Consider the following 18,472-nt stretch of genomic DNA (forward strand, 5'->3'; position numbering starts at 1 on the left):
TTATATTGAGGAGTGAAGGGGGAATTTCAATAAAATAAAAATAAAAACACGATGGTAAAGTTTCTGAAAATAACAACTAACGAGATATTAAGTATTACAGAATAAATAAAACCATTGACGCCACCGTATTTTCCTGTATGAGATTTTTTTTTCCCCACCATGTAGGAACCTTTGATTTCAAACATCCTTTCCGGTCGGCGGACTGTTGGTGCCACCTTCAACCTCGCTACCCTCCGTCACTTCCGCCCCACGTGAAACGCTCAGTGCATGTGAGGAGCAGTGCTCACATTTACGGCAGGTTTCTTCACGTTTACAGGCCACTATATCACATATTGTCACCTTATGATTATTGATAGCAGGACTATGGATTCGGCAGAGGAGGAGTCGCTGCTCGGACAAGAGTCGGAGGAGGAAAACAGTGAATTATCAGACGATGAGGTGAGTGAGCTGTTGACATGCTAACATTAGCTAACCGTAGCGAGCCAAATCTCACTGCTGTAAAACTACTGTGCCCAATAGTTGTTGATTGATACCAAATTGTAGATTAGACAAACTTGACACTTGTTTACAGTAACGTTATGTGAAGGCACAACATCAACACGGTCGGAGTCTGTAATATTTATTTCAAACAGCCTTGTATTTACTCTGTACATAGCACATAGTCGTTAACCTTACCTCCTACTCTAAACTTTTGCACATTCCCTGTGCCAAACTGTGCAGGCCTTTGCATTTTTTTAACAGATAAAGTGTGCTTATGTTTACTTAACATTGTGTCATATTCTTTGGTTTATCTATTCTATATTTATGTTTCTTGAATTTTGCAGGCCGTGCTTTTTCAAGTTCCTACTTGGCAATAAACCTGATTCTGAATCTGGTTCAATAGGACTGTTACTTTGGTTCAGCATGCTGTTTATTTGTTTATGCATTGGCAGTAAATGTGTCTGGTGTCAAAACAAGGTATTATAAGAGAATATGCTGTAACGCATTTTGTGTTCTTTAGCTTCAAGAAGCCTTTGCAAAGGGGTTGTTGAAGCCGGGGATGAACGTTTTGGTGGATGAACCCAAAAAGTTTGTCAACAATGTGGTGAGTAAATTTACAATAACAGGTTCAATCCTAAACATGTTACAATTCCTGTCCAGATTTGTTAGATTGCTATGAGTGGTTAGTTATGGCGTCTACAAAATGTTGCTAATACGCTGTGTGTTGTGATGCAGGAGGGTTTGAAACATTGCCTCGCTGAACTCCGTAAAGACCTTCCCTGGGTGGAGAGGTTGGATATGACCAACCTGCCGGCTGAAGACGTTTTTTCCAACACTGAAGGGAACATTCCGAGTGTGAAAAATGGAGTCGTCGATGCGGATGATGATTTCCAGAGAGAGATGTTATTGTGAGTGACCATAACTTGATGCAACACGTGATGAAATAAGTCTCTGTGTCCACTTTACAGATGTTCACTTATCTGAAACTCTTGATTCATTATTGATTATTCTCTCTTTTAGACATATTTGTTCTTTTATTTCTTCTACATCTGATGTTTTCTTCCAGTAATCAACATACTGAATGGTACATATTTGTCAGTGCAGTGTAATAATTGATACTTGTTGAAAAAGCATCACCAAATTATATGCTTTTGAGAATACATGGGAGTTTTCTACACACTAAAAAAACATCTGACGCTGCCACAGAGTGCATATTTAACCAATTCATGATGCATCTCTTTTTGTTTATAGCTACCGTCAAGCTCAAGCTACAGTTCTGGATGCATTGCCTCTCCTCAGCAAGCATGGCATAACCACCAAGAGGCCTGACGATTACTTCGCAGAGATGTCCAAGTCCGATCAGCAGATGCAGAAGGTGAGCTGGTTCTTGAATGTTACACTTGAATGACACATGCAGTTTTGACAAAGCAAGTCCAAAGCTCACAATTAACAGCATAGCTGCAAGACCTAAAGCTTTTTGTTCTTAGTTTTTTAAATAAAACAACCTAATTCTATTTTTGTTAGTTATCTTAAACTCAGAGTGGTGTACTGAATATATTGACGTGTAGCCTGACTTGTACCGCAACACCACCACTTGACATTTTCTAATTAATCGAAAAAACTGTTTTCAGACTTAAATCCAAATATTTGCACAAACAAAGATGTTTTCTGTTCGTCCGTCCAGATTAGGAAGAAGCTGATCTCAAAGCAGCTGATACTGGAGAAGTCGGAGAAGGCCAAGAAACTGCGTGAGCAAAGGAAGTTTGGCAAAAAGGTTGGTCCCCATTTAAGAATATTGTTTCTCTAACAAGTCTTGAATGTCTCGCTCTTGGGGTCCAGTCTTTAAAGTGTATTGTTACATGTAGGGTATAGTTGCCCATGTATGTTTACTAGAGATCTGCCTTAACACTGGTTGTCATTGTTGTGTGGTGATAATGGAAAGACTGCAAATGCTAGACCAGCAAACTTTTGGGGTTTCAACCTTTGATTTGACGCTACTTCACCAGATGCTAATAGATACCAAATGTCCTCTTTTGGTGTGAAATATAACATGGATTTGTAATGTGTGCTAGGTCCAAGTAGAAGTGATTCAGAAGAGGCAGAAGGAGAAGAAGGCTATGATGACTGCTGTAAAAAAATACCAGAAAGGTGAGTGTTTCAGAACTGTGGTTTTTATTCATATCGTTTACTTCATACTCAAAAGTGAAAATGTATTACTGTCATTTATAGTGCATTGGGGAAAGAATGAACCTCTGTAAAAGGTTGTGGAAAATAACATACAGTTTATCTATGTTAATAGTATTAATGTGTGAGAATCTTGTCCGATTGAGATTTAACATTTCTGTTCATCCTCACTCCAAGGAATGACCGACAAACTGGATTTCCTGGAAGGAGACCAGAAGAAGGGTAAAGACTCTTCTACCGCTCCTCAGGGTGCCAACAAAGCGGCGGCGGCGGCCAAGAAGGGGTAATGTGTTATATGTCAGCTGTGCACAAATAATTATCAAGCGTAATGTGTTTTAACTCTAAACATTTGTGTCATTTTCACAAAAAGCTAAACCCTTTTATGTTGTTCCGATAGCCCCAATTCAAAGAGAAAATACAAGGACCAGAGGTTTGGCTTCGGAGGCAAGAAGAGTGGAAAGAAGTGGAACACCAAGGAGAGCCACAACGACGTTTCCAGTTTCCGAGCTAAAGTGGCTAATGCAAAGGGCAGCAAGGGAGGGAAGAAAGGCGCCAAAGGAGGGAAACAAAACGTGAGTTACACACACACATCAAGCGCTGCTTACCGAGCTAATAAATATAGAAACATTGTCAAAAGGAAATTATAAAGTTACTAGATTTTACTGTGTGCTCCGTAGTGTGCAGAAGCTAAAAAAAATGTTTCACTTTGTTTTTCAGAAACGCCCGGGCAAGTCTGTGCGCAAGAAGATAAAGTCTCGCTCGTAAAGACTGACTGAGGCTAGCTGGACCTTGTTTCTAGGCAGGAGTTCCCTCACCTGTTTCTCGAGTCTCTCCACCAGGTGACATTTAGGAGAACGTGGGCGTTTCTTCTAAACTTTTTGTATAACATGCCTTCAGTAAAAAGTGTGGAGTACCCTTCAAGTCCCAGAGAGAGAGAGAGAGACGTCTTGCGATATTGCTGAGGAAGCTGTTTGAAGGACATGACTGGTAGAAAAGGTCTACCTCTGCAGAAATGGTAAACCCAAGAGTGGACTACATAGAGCTACCCACACCACAAAATTGTTTTCCCGAAAAGAGAGAATTTGAATGTTAATAGAATGTCTTCTTTTCTTTTATTAGTTGTTAGACCAATTTGTATTGTCTGTGGACATAATTCATTTTCCATATGCCTATTTTATAAGGTGGTTTTAAAGCCACTTCCTGTGATTACTCCTCAATGTCTGCACTGCCTTGCTGTCCACACTGTGTGTGCTTTTGGAGTTTGGTATATCCACTTTTATTTTTTCCAACTCTGCTCCTTGACTCACTGTTTCTCTCCCATGTGACATGACATTTTATAATATTGAGCAGCTGATAGTTTTGCCCTTTCTCCTATTCTTCAATATGAATTAGTATGTCATGGGCAAGTGTGCTCTGTATAGACTCGGGCAAATGTTGCCCCTGCAAGTGTTTTACTTAGCTAGCTAATATGGGAACGCTAAAGAGCAGCTTCTGGCGATGACACCTGTATGTTTGTATGATAAACAAATAAATCTGAACAAAGATTGCTTGCATTATTTCTGTCTTGCTTTTATTTTGATGCACGCAGGGCAGATTACTTCTCTTTGGTGATGGCTGTGCTGCTTCTGTGGAAATTCAATCTCTTGTCATTCCAGTTTGTTGGGATCTGGAGGGGGGGGAAATGGTCGGAATAAGCATTTGAGTAAGATCTAGAAATAACGACTTAAATGACCATTACACAAGACACCTTCATGCATTTGATGGTTGAATTAAATGTAATTGAATTCAGGTCCTCCAGCTAAAATGCAGGCTCTACGCTCACAATGCCATCCTGATGTGCTGCAGTTCCGCTAACTCTAATTGTCAGAGCAGAGTTTTCCTCACCAGTGGAGTTGACAGCCATCCCATCTCGTGACTCGCCGTCTGTGGCATTGAATATTTCTTGTTGGGTTCCAGTTGGGCCTTGTGGAAGGCCTCGATGAAGGCCACTGGAAAAAGAAAACAAATGTACATGTTCTCCAACACATCGTTTATAACTGCTTCATCGTGTTTGGGATCACACGGGTCTGGAGTAATGTTATAGTTATTTGAAATGTATCCAGAGTAAAGGAGCAAAGCAAAACTTGTTTTCCCTTTTAGTATGAAGAAAGTATATGTAAACTTACAGTTCTCTGCAATCGCTTCAGTTGGTTTCCTAGACATGGGGTTGTCTGCTGGGACATGCACTAAAATAGAAAAACGTAATATACACAGTACAAGTCCTTTAGATTTCACTTAAGTAAAAGTACCAAAGTAATAACGGCAATTACTAAGTATTAAAGTTAGAATACACGTTGTGCAGACCGGTCGTTTTCACAGTTAACGCTCTTACATTTCCGGTGTGGATTGATGCCAAACTCCGTGTGGAGTTTCTGGTGTCTTTGCTCTTTGCGGACTGTCTCAACGTGGATTGCATTTTGATGGACCACATTCGGTTTCTCCTTTCCCGCCATGTTAAAAACAATCGCCGCTGAAACCGAGGGATGGCAAAACAAAGAGGCTTTCAGAGCCGCGGGTGAGTATAGATCTGATTTCGTTGCCTAGCAAATGTAAACACTGCCTCGCGCTGCAGTAACGTGACTCGAACACACGGTGGAAGAACGCGCTCAGATTTGGTCCATGTTGGATGAGTAGTTCAGCGTCATACAGATATATCACAGCAGCGGTGGAAAGTAACGAAGTACTTTTACTCAGGTGCACGCACTTACGTGCTGTTTTAAGGTGCTTGAGGAGGCCTGATTCCATTTACGCTTCTAATCCACTACAATTCAGAGGCAGATATTGTAGGCCTATAGGGCCAATTACTTTACTCCACTACACTTATTTTATTGTTTTAATTAGGAACCTTTGCTCATTAAGATTAATAATAAAACATATCAACAAAACTTTGAAACATCAAGTTCAAAATGTAAGTTAGTTATAGAAAGGGGGCCTAGTGTTTACTTCTGCTTACTCCTTTTATAAACGTATATAATTTTATTATTTAGTTTATTTAGAATTTGCTGCATATGTTTACTTTATTGTTTATTCTTGTCTTGTTTTCTTATTATTTGTTAGATGTTTGGAAAAAAAATCTTTCACTCTGATGCAAATTTATTTGAAGATACCCAGCAGTATATAAAGTAATTCAAATCAATCCCAGCTTACCAGCTGCAACATTAAAGTGATGTAACCTACACATCAATGCATCAATCACTTTAATCAAGTAATGTAATATGTATATCATTCTGAAATGGGCCATTCTACATAATGCACATTTTTAATCTTGGTACTTTAATCATTGCATCACATTAAATATTCCATCTATTTCTTTAACCTCTTAAGCTCTGCTTGACATGAAATAGGTTCTGGTTTACAGACAGACATCAGCAATACATTTAGTGTTCAATCTAGAATTTGTGCAACATTTGAACTTAAATTTTCCTTACTGTGTGACTAGAAATTGGGCTTTTCTAGTTTGTAGTCTTTCAGAGCTTTGCAGGCTTCGCACCGACTTCCGGAAGCCATTTGTTCATCCCAATAAACACAACCTTCCCTTCAAAAGACTGCTGTTTTGTGCCATGTTGAAAATGTTTGCCTGGAGCAAACAAACACATCAAAATGTAGAGCGCTAAATGAATGAATATGTCCAGACTGTGAGAAGCCAGCCCGAGTACAGTGTGATTTTTTTATTTTGCTTGCATATGTTCTCTTAGGGCGCCAGTTGAGGCATTTTTCCCGGTTCACTCCAGAGGCCTGTCTGCTGTACGTCTGCAGTAACACACACACACACACACACACACACACACACACACAAAACACACTTTCACTGCATGTGCACAAGCCCTTACGAGTGCATGTGTGTCCGCCGGCTTAACAGCTCTAAAGCATTTCACACAAACGAGAAACAAACTTTTAAGAAAGTATCAAGACCCCCCCAAGATGACCAGTGACCTTTATACCAGCGCAGTGTGTGTGTGTAAAAACCGTGGAGTGGCATTTCTTCACATTGTCTTGGAGTACACTTGACTTCCCCTGCTCTCTGCGGTGTCACGGATCACACAAAAATAACAGTACTTTCACATCTTGTAAATAGTACTTATGGTTGGGTGGTTGCTGTTGGGTGCACTGATACACTTTCAAGGCTACAGTTACAATCCTGCGCTGCCTGCTGACTTCTCACCACTTGTCGACTCACATTTCCTTTCCCTTTCATTTGGTTTCCCTTCCTCCTGTTCCTCCAGCTTTTCTTCCCTCACACTATCCCATCTGCTCTTCTTGGAAGAAATGTCTTTGTTCGTACGCTCTCCTGTTCCTGTCTTTGTGTAGTTGTGTACATTTTGTGTGTATTTTCTTCTTCTCACAGTAACCGACAGCTTAATAAAAGTTGAAATGTTCAGCTCTTAGTTCTCGTCTCATAACCCGATTCAAGCTTTATTGGCTCTGCGTGAAAGATATAATGGAAGCAGGTAATAACTCAAACCCTGGAGGGGGAGATTTCAGTGATTTCAGTGTGGGTGCAGGACAAGTCCCCTGTGGTGTTTGTGTATGTGTGCGAGGAAGAGTGAGCAATATGTATTACCGGAGGATGGGTAGGCTTGTGGTGTCAACCTTTGTTCCCCGGCTGCTGTCACAGTGTCGGACCGAGTTATCATCAAGGCAGCTTTTGAGTTCCTGAGGCTGGGAATAGCCAAAGGCCAGTTTGTGAGTTTGTTCAAAATCCATTGCACCCACATGCTAGGGAAGGTACAACACATGGTGTGTGAGTTGATCCAATATGACACGGTTTCAACTAACTATTTCCCATTCTCCCTCTCTAACATGTATAGTTAACGAGGAGCCATTTGTCTGTCAAGGAATGCGTGGTAACGGCAGGGCTCTAGTCTCCATCGTCCCCTGAGTGTTAGGAAGGAAGCATTTTGTTTGGTTTTAATGTGGCTGACGAGAATCATTAGTGAGTGAGGTGAAGTGCGGTGAAAGCATTATCCTGTAAAGATTTGTGGACATTAAATAGCTTGCCATTTTCCTTGTTGATATTCATGTACAATTCTAGGTTAAGTCATGGATGGCATGATTTGTCCACTATTATTATATTATTTCCTCTCTCTCTCTCTTTACTTTTCCTTATTTTTTAATTAAATTAAATTTTTTCTATTTGTTAAATAATGTGTTCTTTGTCTGTTGGATTTGTCCCTCAGTTGTTGGCCTTGCATTTGAAGCTGTAATTTGCATAATTGCTAACAGGTGTATTGTTGGATGTCTATTACATGTGATACATTGCATTGTGGATTTGTCAGCAGGAAGTGGTGTACATCCCATGCACATGGAAAGTTCTTTGTTTCCATTGAGAGCATGATGTAAAGCAAACAATCAAATCAGAATCTGGCCACTAAAATAACCGACGGTAAAGATAATGCACTATATAGTAAAAAGGAGCGATATCAGACACGGCCAATCAATTCTCCAAGTAGAAAAAAGTGACACATTCTCAATACAACTCACCTGTTTTCTTTCTGAGAGTTTGCGGCTCACTTTAGGTGTTGCACACCTGTGTGGAATTTGGTAATTGACTTGTGTGAGTGACCTGCAATAAACACTAGTCGTGCTCTGTGGAAGGTGTTTGGCTGAAACTGTCAGCAATTCTATTTCAATTCAACATTAATATGTTGTGCCAACTTTTTTTCTACTTTTGAGTATTAATTGCATGATATGGCCTTTTAAAGGAGAACTCACTGATATAATCTAATGAAGTTTTCATATTCAAACTCATCACATTCAGAGGATTAATGTATTATAATTGTTTATTAGTTGTAAATAAAATTACCCAAAACATCACCAAGATATGAAGTGACTTTTTTTCCATTACCACTGATGTGCTGTCTTTTTCCTACAATCTTGGGGAAAGTAAATACATTCAATCTTTCACTAACTGAATTTCAATGCAAGAGAGTCGACTTGTATCTGCTGTCTGGATACAATTTGGGGGAAATTAGACGGCAGAAGGTCGGAACTACACCATCAAGATAATAATCATACAAAGATCAACCATAAGGTTTGAAAAAGACTCTTTTGATCACAAATTCAAAGCTATAATTCACACATCTCACATCCACACTTCATATCAAGGAGAAGTCTTTGAACATATGCAAAGAATGACACATGCAGCATGAGTGTGGGCGCCTTTACTCTCCTGTTCACAGATCACTTGCTCTCTTCCTAGCTAACTCCAAGCATCAGCAGCAGCCTCTGACCTTTCCTAACATGACGTTATTTTAATTACCAAGTGCCCTCCATTACCTGCTAATTAAAACACTATTTCATGTATTATTCAGCCATTTTCTCCACCATTGCTTTAAGATGAAACAAACCAGAATTGCACGCATTTTCTCATCACACTCCATCTAATCCACTCTGTGAATGATGGCTAATGAAAGCCGCTGATATTTTCCAAGGAGGTGGAAATGTTTGCCGAGGTTTTTAAACCTTAATGAAATCCCTCTCTATTTTATTTTTTTTCTATTGGCAAAGTTGCTGACCTTTGCTTGGAGTGTCTGTGACTGAGATTCAAAGGAAGCTGTACCATTTTCAATCAAGCACCACTTAATAAAAATGTAAATTGATTTTCTGTTGCAGAAATGCAGTCTGGAATGGAATGTTAAATAGCTGCTTTCGTTGAAAATGCACCAGTATGACCAGTGGGGGAGTATAGCCTTCCGAATTACGATAAGCACAACACGGTACACATCCAATGGTAAGTGATGTCTTCGCCGTGCATTGAACTGTGGTAAATGTTTCCATTATTTCTTTTTTATTTTAGTGTGCATAGCATTCAAACTTTATGCCTCTGAGTACATGTGACTGTTTACTGTCACAGCCCGGCTCAGAGACTGAGACAAAAACACGAAGACAACGAGCTGGCTGCTACTAAAGAAAGCAATTTATTTGTAGCAAACATAAGTAAACCAATAGAACAGCACTCAAACAATAACCGACGCAACAGTGTTACACCAGTGACAACAAGGCTCTTCCTTCCAGCCCCAGGCTGCTGAATGAAGAGCTCAGGTGTGGCTCATCCAGCTGACGACCCTCCAATCAGCACCTGTAACAGATCATCACACACACAACAAGGACACCTAGTGTATGGGAGGAGGAGGGTTGTCACACTGTGGTATCTAAAATGTAACTGAATTAGTAATCAATGTATTTACTTGTGTCAGTGGCACCCTGGCCCATCATGAACCATTAATCCCCATCTCTTTCTCCTCTCATTTACTATCGTCTCTCAACTGTCTACTTTATAATAAAGGCATAAAGTGTCCCAAAAACACTTACTTAGAATAATAGTCTAATGCTAACAAAAGCTTTTATTTTCTCAAATAGTGTGTATCTAATTTTTAAATGCCATGTCTCTGTTTTTGCAGAAAGAGTTTAAGATTTCTTTCCCTTATACCTAATAATTTATTTTTGTTTTTTATTGCCTTCCAAAATAATCCATGAACATTTTTGGTGTCACGTCTATGGTTAAGGTATAGTTAAGTCAACGCAACTACTGTAACAACCATGTCTCGTAAATATTAAGTTTATACACCTTTCATTTGCAGCTGCAAATATGTTTTGAGAGAAATGTAATGCCACACATATTACAATTTATTTTTCCTATCCAAGTTGCCAAATGTTCATACAGAATATATCTTCAAATCAATCTATCACAATGTTGTATTTCTTTTGTTTTCCTACAATATCAGCTTGTAGCAAAGAATGATTAATGTTTTACTGATTAGGTTTGGCACTCATGACATTTGGTTATGGCTAAAAAAAGATTGTCGTTGATTAAAAATAAAAATAAAATAGCAGTGATTTGAAGAAAAAGACATCTTTGCTCTATTAACATTCAACCCAAGCCATGAATTAGCTAAACCTTAATTAAAATGCTTTTGCTGTCTAACTCCGGATGTAAACCGTAGTATCAGACCCATGCCACCAGCCACCTCCCTACAACTTGAGTGTGGGGCCAGTGGACATAACCAAGGTAGGAAACCTATTTGGCTAAACACATATATGTACAAATGTTATTTCGAAAAAACATGGCTGCTAAAGAAATATAATGGTCGTGGTTGAAAACATAAACCGTGTTGGTGTCAAAGGGACTTTTTGCATGTCCAACAAGGCTTCCTACCTGGACATTCTTATCTCCTCCACCAATTAAACAGATGTCCAAACTATACCATGATATCGTATGAACACTTATTTCATTAAAAAAAAGAGTTTCTCAGCTGACAATAAAGATTTTAAGAATTTGTTAGAGAGCACGCTAAGCTGTACTGAGATCTCCAGTGACGAACGTGAGAAAGTGGTTTTGTGGTTTGGCTCTGGACCCCCGTGTCTGCTCTGTCTGTGGCTGCCAGTCAACCAGAACACTAATCTAACAGCAGATACCATCCCACCCATCTCAGCCCTTTGTCTCCTCACGTACTGCGATAATCATTTATTTTAGCTTTTGATCAGATATTTTTTTTTTTTTGACCCCAGTAGAGGGACTGTGAGTGTTTACTTATCTGATTATGGATTTTTATCTTCCTCTCTTTTAAACAACTCATGTTTGTAGAATCAGGGCACCTTTACGCACGCGCACACACACACACACACACACACACACACACACACACACACACTTCTGCTGTGTGACTGTTCTATCTATTCACGAAGGAAACAACAGTTGATAGCAGCACCACATGTACTGGTACTTGTGCAAACACATGCACACTTGTGCTTTCCCGTTTGTTTTGATAGTCTTGTGGGTGTCTGGGGCTCCTTGGAGACATCGTGGTCGTGGGAAAGCTGTCTTTCCATCAGATGCTAGCTCTGTGTCACCATTGCTCTTGTCTGTAATCTCCTGTTTTGTCTCACCGAAGGAGACTTTCTCAGTTAGGACAGAGCACAGCAGAGATTACTGTAGTATAGATTAGGATAGACCTCACAGCAGATGGCTGTACCACTATGTCAATTCCTCAAACAGTATGTTTATGTAATGAAAATAATGGGAGAAGAATCAACTTTTTTGTTTTCCTTTCAAGCTATGACTGTAATTTGCAATACAAGTTTTTTTTATATACTTCACTAGATAAAATAAATGAACATTTGAAGAGTCAGACCTGTTCTGTTTTCTTGTGTGAACACAACAACAGTTAGGGTTATGGGATACTACGTCATCCATCTTTGTTCAAGGTGTGCATAAACTACAGGTTGTGAACTTTTTCTAAATTACAAAAATGTCAAATTGTCGGTTATCGTATTGATATCGGCCATGAGAAGCAGTTCATTATCAGTTTTCAGTATTGGCTGAAAAAAAATCCATATGGAGCATCGCTATTTTAGACTGTTGTGTTGTTGACTACTGCTCAGTGGGGGAGCTGAACACTCGATTATTGAAAAGTTTGGCTGTGAGGCTTTGCATTCTCTTTTTCACCTCAGTTTTCTTAGAGTAAAAACAGGAAGTGCTGATGCAGTTTAAAATCGAAAATGCAAAAACAAATGCATCAAAATGTGGCTGCGGCACTTTTTCATCAGGAACCCAGGCGGGTTATGCAATGAAAAATACATTTTTACAAGCACAGCAATTATATTTTCAAGACAAATTCATCATGCGAAGAATAATTTGATTTGAGCGAACGAAAATGTAATCAGTGTTCAATAAATGTATTGAGTTATTTTACTCATTTTACTCATCACAGACCCACCTTGATCTCTAAAGACAGACACATTGTTACAGAGTGCTACAATGCCAATGTGCCAATCAGAGACAATATGTCTCCAATACGATCCCTTGTAAGATTATCAATTATTATCAAAGTGCACTGAAAGAAATGATGAGTGGAAACATCACAGGCACACATGAGCCATTTAAACAGTTTTGGTTACTTTTATGAAATTCTGCTTAGTTAAAAGGCCTCTCTAGCTGGTTAGTCACCAAACTGAACTTTAACTCTGCTTCTTAAAATACTCAAAATGCCTCAACTCAGGATCAAGTTACAAATATACTGCAATACCCAGGCAGCACTGTGGCTTGAAAACTCAGCTGTGTCCAGCGACACTTTTAAGGGTCTCATAATCACATTTCCCCTCATATTTGCCACCTGACCGCAGTAGCTTGTCTTCATTAGCAGCGATGGCCTGGACGGAGTGTGTCAGGTTGATGGGTTTTCTCTGCTTTGCCTGACGCTAACATGAGCAAGAGATTAGCTCATCGTTAGCTGGGTAAGTGGTGGGCAAGACAGGACACTGCTGGGTTTGTGTGTGCCTGTTTGTGTGCATGAGAGAGAGGCAGTGTGCATGGATATACGAGATGAAACGTTTTTGAATGTGAGAGATTGTTTGCACACCCCGACTCGCATCCCATCGATTTGCTGAAGAAATTGTGTTTTCGCTCTCCGCCCCGATGCTTCACTTATCACACACCTCAGTAACGTGTGTGTTTGGCCTTCTGGTGAAGACACCACCACCCAGAGCTCATAACACATGCAGGGTTGCACATACACACTAGTGACAAATAATCTGTTTGTATCAGAGCTACAGGTGTGGCCCCCTGTGTATGTGGGCAGGTGTGTGTTGTTACTGGATTGGTGAATTTGTTCAAAGTGCGTTGCAAACTTGCTCTCACACACACTCAGACATTTTAGCCTGGTATACACACTTTCTCTGTCACTGCCTCTCCCTGCTTCTGGTGAAAAGACACCAACAGAATTGATCATGGCATTGACATATTTTGGAAAGGAGCATGATTGACAGCACGCTATTCTTTCACACATTGCATTTGGTCTTTTTAAAACACAAGCAGATACAACCTTAAATATAAACACACCACCTGTTGGCAATCTGTAATCGGTGCCATCATCAGTGCCATCATCAACAAGTTAAAAGATATACCTGAGTTCCTCACAAACACGTATTGAACATTAGAAAACTAAATTAAATAATACATCAACATCAGGTATGTCATTTTGTAATATATTTTTTTGTCGAAAGAACAATGTGATTGGGTTCTAATTATTAAGTTATTTGTGTTGAGTTTATGTTGATTTCCAGAAGAATTAACTTGAAACAATTGCTAAAATCTGAATAACCAGTCCAATTAAATAGTGCTGTATTGTTTGAAATGTTCTCCTTCTTATATTCTTATATTGAATTATCTGTAATAAATGAAAGGTGCACTGTAGAGTTTTCTTGGAAACAAACACATGTCTGTGTCATCTCCCCCCCCCCCCACATTCCTCATGAAACATTTGCTCCGGTGATTTTTCTTTAAAGTATTTTAAACTGCAAACTCCATGTACCTGAAAAAAGTTACCCTATTAGTCCTGTCTCCCAGCTTCCAGCCTCTCAAGCATCATCGATTGTCCAGTTTCTTCAACAGGTTTGGTCCAAGTGCGTGGTTGGCTTCTCTGACTCCTCTGTTTGTTTTTTCTAGAGCCATCATGACCCACTCACCTGTCTATTCAGCCATCGCTAATCCCCGCATCATAGTGTAATCTGGTTTACAATACAGGCTACATGTTGTTGTTGGCCAGTTTTCAGTATACCACTTTGCCAAATAGTCACATTGCCAAGCAGATGTAGCATTGCAACCATTTATATTACCGGTACCTGTTTTTCTCTTATCAGTTTTCTGCCTCACTACCTGTTTCTGCCATCAGTCTGATTACCTGCTCTCCTGCCTCGGCCCCTTTGGTTTGTGTTTCTTACAGCTGTTACTTTTGAAGTATGTAAACTGCCTATCACCATATTTATTCTGTCAACGTCTGTCTGCATTTTGGTCCACTTACCTGTTGCCAACTTCAAAACATCCTGTCTGTCTAATTCAGTTTCTCACACTCCTGCAGGAATTAACACATCACTTTGTTGTCAGCTGTGCCTATTTTATTTTTAGTTCTACAAAGTGTTGTTTTTGAGGTTATATGGGAGAAGACAGGAGATGCGAAAAGTCCTTAAAGCCTTATAGTATCATTATAGCCTCACTAAGTCTTATTGCAATCCTTATTTTTAGGATTTCACAATATTTCTTATCGCACTGACTTTCATTGCTACTGTGAAATAACAGAGTCGATCTCATTGACTTTATGGCGGCCCTCCCCTTCTCTTTTCAAAACATCTTGTGAGACGATCATTTGAAGAACATCAGTAAATGTAGCCTGAGAAAGGGAGATGAGCTGTAGATTTTGATTGTATGGACCCAGTAGTAAAGAATAAATGCTGCCTCCTATTCTTTGAAGCAGGTGACCACGTACTACACGTTGTCCCTCAAAAGCAAAATGCATATCACTTTGTTGTCAGCTGTGCCATGAATCCCTGTCTATGCATTTGCTCATACAACCATCGCCATAATGATTGATTTTCAGTCTTGCATACTTGCATGTCTCACCAGAGAATTTGAGTATTCCCAGCTCTCTATTTCAAAATGTTAATATATATATATAATATATTTCACGTAGCAAAGTGGAATCTTATACTTAACATTACATTGAATTGTTACAGAGGTTACAGAGCTGTGAGACATTGTCTACCATGAACCTTGTCATAACTACCGCATTGCATTGAGGGATATCTATGCCGGCGTAATGTCCAGTGTTTGCATACTGTAATATTTGACCATAAATAGTACGCAATTTGCGTATTGGTTTCATTCAGGTGCCAACATTCGGTTCTGAAAAGTGAAGACGAAGTGCCTAAACTTGCATTTTCTCAACTGGCCACCAGGGGGCGACTCCTCTGGTTGCAAAAAGAAAAGATGGCAAAGGCAAAAATCCAATATTGTAATTGCCAAAATGACTTACTTGGGGTTTCAAAAAGCAGTCCACACACCAATGGGTGATGTCGTCTTCTTCTATACAGTCTATGGTTTCATTCTAAGTTTTCGGAAGTACAGAAAAATCTCCAATACTGTTTTAGCTAAAGGAAGAAATTTCGTACGCAACCTTGGTGTTTTACTGTCAAAATAGTGGTTATAAGAATTCAAATAAATATTCAAAATCTGACTCCAAATTGGTCAAATCTAAATGGTGTTCAATGTTATCCTGTGTTCTCAAACTTGCTGTCCCTAACCTTCAAATGATCAGCACTCTGCGCCTTTGTGACGTTGTGACGTTTTACTGCCCCGCTGGTTTGCATCATTAGCCCTCTGTAGCTCTGGGGCTAATAACACAAACCCAAGTGTCCATGGCTCAGATCTCATGAATAGGAAGGTTGTTGGGAGAGAGCAATGAGGTTATCACTCATGTCAAATTCCTCGCTAAAGTGGTCACTTTGTGTGGGGAAAAGATCTGGCTTTGTCACGGCTTGGCAGATATTCATTCCTCTCGAGTGAAAGGAGCTCAAGACAGCGGAACAAGACCTCAAAACATGGCGTTGCTGTAGTCTGGAAATGCTTGTAATGCTTGGTTCTCTGTCTGCTCAGTATCTTGGCTCTTTGGCCCATCAGACACATTCATATCTATTCATAATCCACCACATGATTTGTCCATGTCATCAATCAGGAAACAGTCTTGGAGAGCTGGCTGTTTGGAGGTATGATATTTTCATCTTGAAGTGATTTGAGACACTGAAAGTGAAGAGGGACACTTAATCACTCCCAACATGGGCTGAGTGAAAGACTCCAAACCAGCCATGACATGCTGGGATGATAAATACGTCAAGCCATCAATTAGGAAACCTACAACAGGCGTTACCTAACTTGGCTGGGAGTTTAAGGTTCAAGGTGTAGTTGCTCATCACTGGGTGTGTATGAGTGCAGATATAATAAGTTGTGATGAAAGTTAGGGTCACAGAGCAGATTATGTTTCCACACGCTACTTTTTTTGCAAGAAAAAGTGACTCACAGAAGAGTTAATGTAACATTACCCGGCCTCAGCATTAAGTTAAAGGAAGTTTAAAATGTATCAGAAATATGAGATGTCATTGCATGTTGCAAAACAAAAGCTCTGATCTGCATTTGTCACAAGTTAGTTTAATTCATGTCCTGGAAGAAAATCCCTTTACTGCAATATCTTGAGACAAGCTGTGCTTTATAAATTGTTGGGTTTGTTACTTGTGAAAATATTTCCTCTCTGTGAACGGTTTCTACACACCTGCGCTTGGAACAGTGTCATTTTTTTAAGGTTGAGAAATAAGAACTGAATTGCTCCAGCCTTCTCCCTCTTTCTCCTGTTGACATTCCAGCTAAATGTCAAATCTGTCAACAGCTACCACTTTACCCCAAGCGACAAAAGAGGGGTCGGGTTGCTGCTGTGGTTCAGTGTTTGCAAGGAACCAGGAGAGAGGCTTGACACATGAGAGGATGGATTCCAAAGTTATATTTCGCTCAAGTGCAACATTTGTGTTTAATCTTAACAAACGTTTAACCCACTGTGACTTTGTCGAGTGTAAAGCTCTTACTAATGCGCTTCTTTACCTTCAGCTTTTTGTTTTCAGTTTTCTTTTTTCGAAACTCAACTTACAGGTAACCCTTATATATAAAAGCAGGCACTTTCAAACGAAAGCCTACCAATAAAGGGAATGTTGGAAGGATTTTAATGTGGAAAAATTTGGAGGAAGTTTTGTGTTTTATTCACTTTAACTTAAAGGTGCCTGATGGCATGGTTTCCAAAATGCTTAAGAAAGTCGTTGGATGCATTTCCTTCCTCATAAAACATTTGTGAAGCCAATTTTTGGAATATTATGAAACCTGTATTATTTATATTGGCTAGCAGAGTTTGCCTTCCATGCCTTCTCTGGTGTAGTGGTATGTTTCTTGGCATGTTATTGCCACCAACTGTTGATCAGTGGAATTGATGTGAAACCATCACCAGGAATGTGTATCACACATGCTGATACACACATGTGTATGCTTGAGATACTAAAAACACGGTCCATCTCATATAAATATTGCTCTCTAGCGCTACCAGTGCTCTGCACAATGTGCCTTTAACATCGATTCATCGATCGATAGAAACGACAAAGTGGAAAGACTGGACTGTTAAAATACCCATTATTCCCATTTATTAAGACAATAGGTAAATATGGAGGTGATTAGGTTTGCATTAACCAAAGAACAGGTAAAAATTAAGAGCAAAAGCATGTCTATGTAAGCATGTTCTTTCTGTCTCTGAGGTAAACATTTGAGAACTATTTACCACTACCTGGGAATTCACGGTAGTTGCTACAAGTTTGTTGAAAGTTGATTGAAAGACAAAGCAGGAATATATAATGAAAGGTTTGATGTGAAGAAGTACACGTAAAGTCAAAATGGAAAAGCTTTTTTCATGCTTTCTACACTGGCGCTTCAGTGTTTGGAAAATTAGATTTGTGCTAATTCAGGTCATGTTCGGGGCAGGAGACACTTTCTAATAGTTGCTGTTGAGATACATAAATGACAGGCTCTGTCAGACCGTGTTGGACTAATCGTCCTCCTCTGCTTACCGACAAAATGGACGATCAGGCATCCACTGAAAGACATTAAGGTATGGTGTCATCACCTTCAGTTTTCAGCCATTACATCAGCCACTAAAGCTGGCCGTGACTCTGATGTAATTCCGCTCATTTTCTCCATTTTCCACTCCTTTTCATCTCTCAGCATCACCCTCTATCTCTGTCATCCTTTCTCTCATATTTCACCATTCAGGCATTACTTGTCTCAAAAACATGTCAACCAGAAAACCTTGAGGCTGATCGAGGGACTAAAAAAAAAAGAAAAGTAAAGAGTTTCTTCTCTGGACTTCAATTAGACAATTTATCAATAGGTGTTCGGGGAAAGATGGGAAGC

The 18,472-nt window shown here is 39.6% G+C and overlaps 2 protein-coding genes across 3 annotated transcripts; one reads left to right on the forward strand and one right to left on the reverse strand.

The window, feature by feature from the left end:
- The first annotated feature begins 213 nt into the window (after positions 1 to 213).
- Positions 214 to 4,209, forward strand: ebna1bp2 (EBNA1 binding protein 2). 2 transcript variants are annotated; one of them, XM_031859578.1, is made up of 10 exons: positions 214 to 269; positions 357 to 438; positions 1,001 to 1,084; positions 1,216 to 1,388; positions 1,732 to 1,855; positions 2,165 to 2,254; positions 2,553 to 2,628; positions 2,842 to 2,947; positions 3,062 to 3,236; positions 3,382 to 4,209. In XM_031859578.1, exons 2-10 carry the CDS (start codon positions 364 to 366, stop codon positions 3,427 to 3,429), a joined length of 951 nt encoding a protein of 316 aa, XP_031715438.1. In that variant the 5' UTR covers positions 214 to 269; positions 357 to 363; the 3' UTR covers positions 3,430 to 4,209. The 2 variants fall into 2 exon arrangements, with proteins under 2 accessions (XP_031715438.1, XP_031715436.1); XM_031859576.1 differs by having other exon boundaries at positions 237 to 438.
- A 318-nt stretch (positions 4,210 to 4,527) lies between these two features.
- cfap144 (cilia and flagella associated protein 144) lies at positions 4,528 to 5,156 on the reverse strand. Its single transcript, XM_031859321.1, has 3 exons — positions 5,036 to 5,156; positions 4,830 to 4,889; positions 4,528 to 4,652 (listed from the first exon to the last, which is right to left on the reverse strand). The coding sequence occupies exons 1-3, from the start codon at positions 5,154 to 5,156 to the stop codon at positions 4,528 to 4,530; spliced, it is 306 nt and encodes a 101-aa protein (XP_031715181.1).
- Between the last annotated feature and the right edge of the window lie 13,316 nt (positions 5,157 to 18,472).

This window comes from Anarrhichthys ocellatus, unplaced genomic scaffold, assembly GCF_004355925.1.
Source record: "Anarrhichthys ocellatus isolate YVR2014 unplaced genomic scaffold, GSC_Weel_1.0 scaffold22, whole genome shotgun sequence".
Classification (NCBI taxonomy): domain Eukaryota; kingdom Metazoa; phylum Chordata; class Actinopteri; order Perciformes; family Anarhichadidae; genus Anarrhichthys; species Anarrhichthys ocellatus.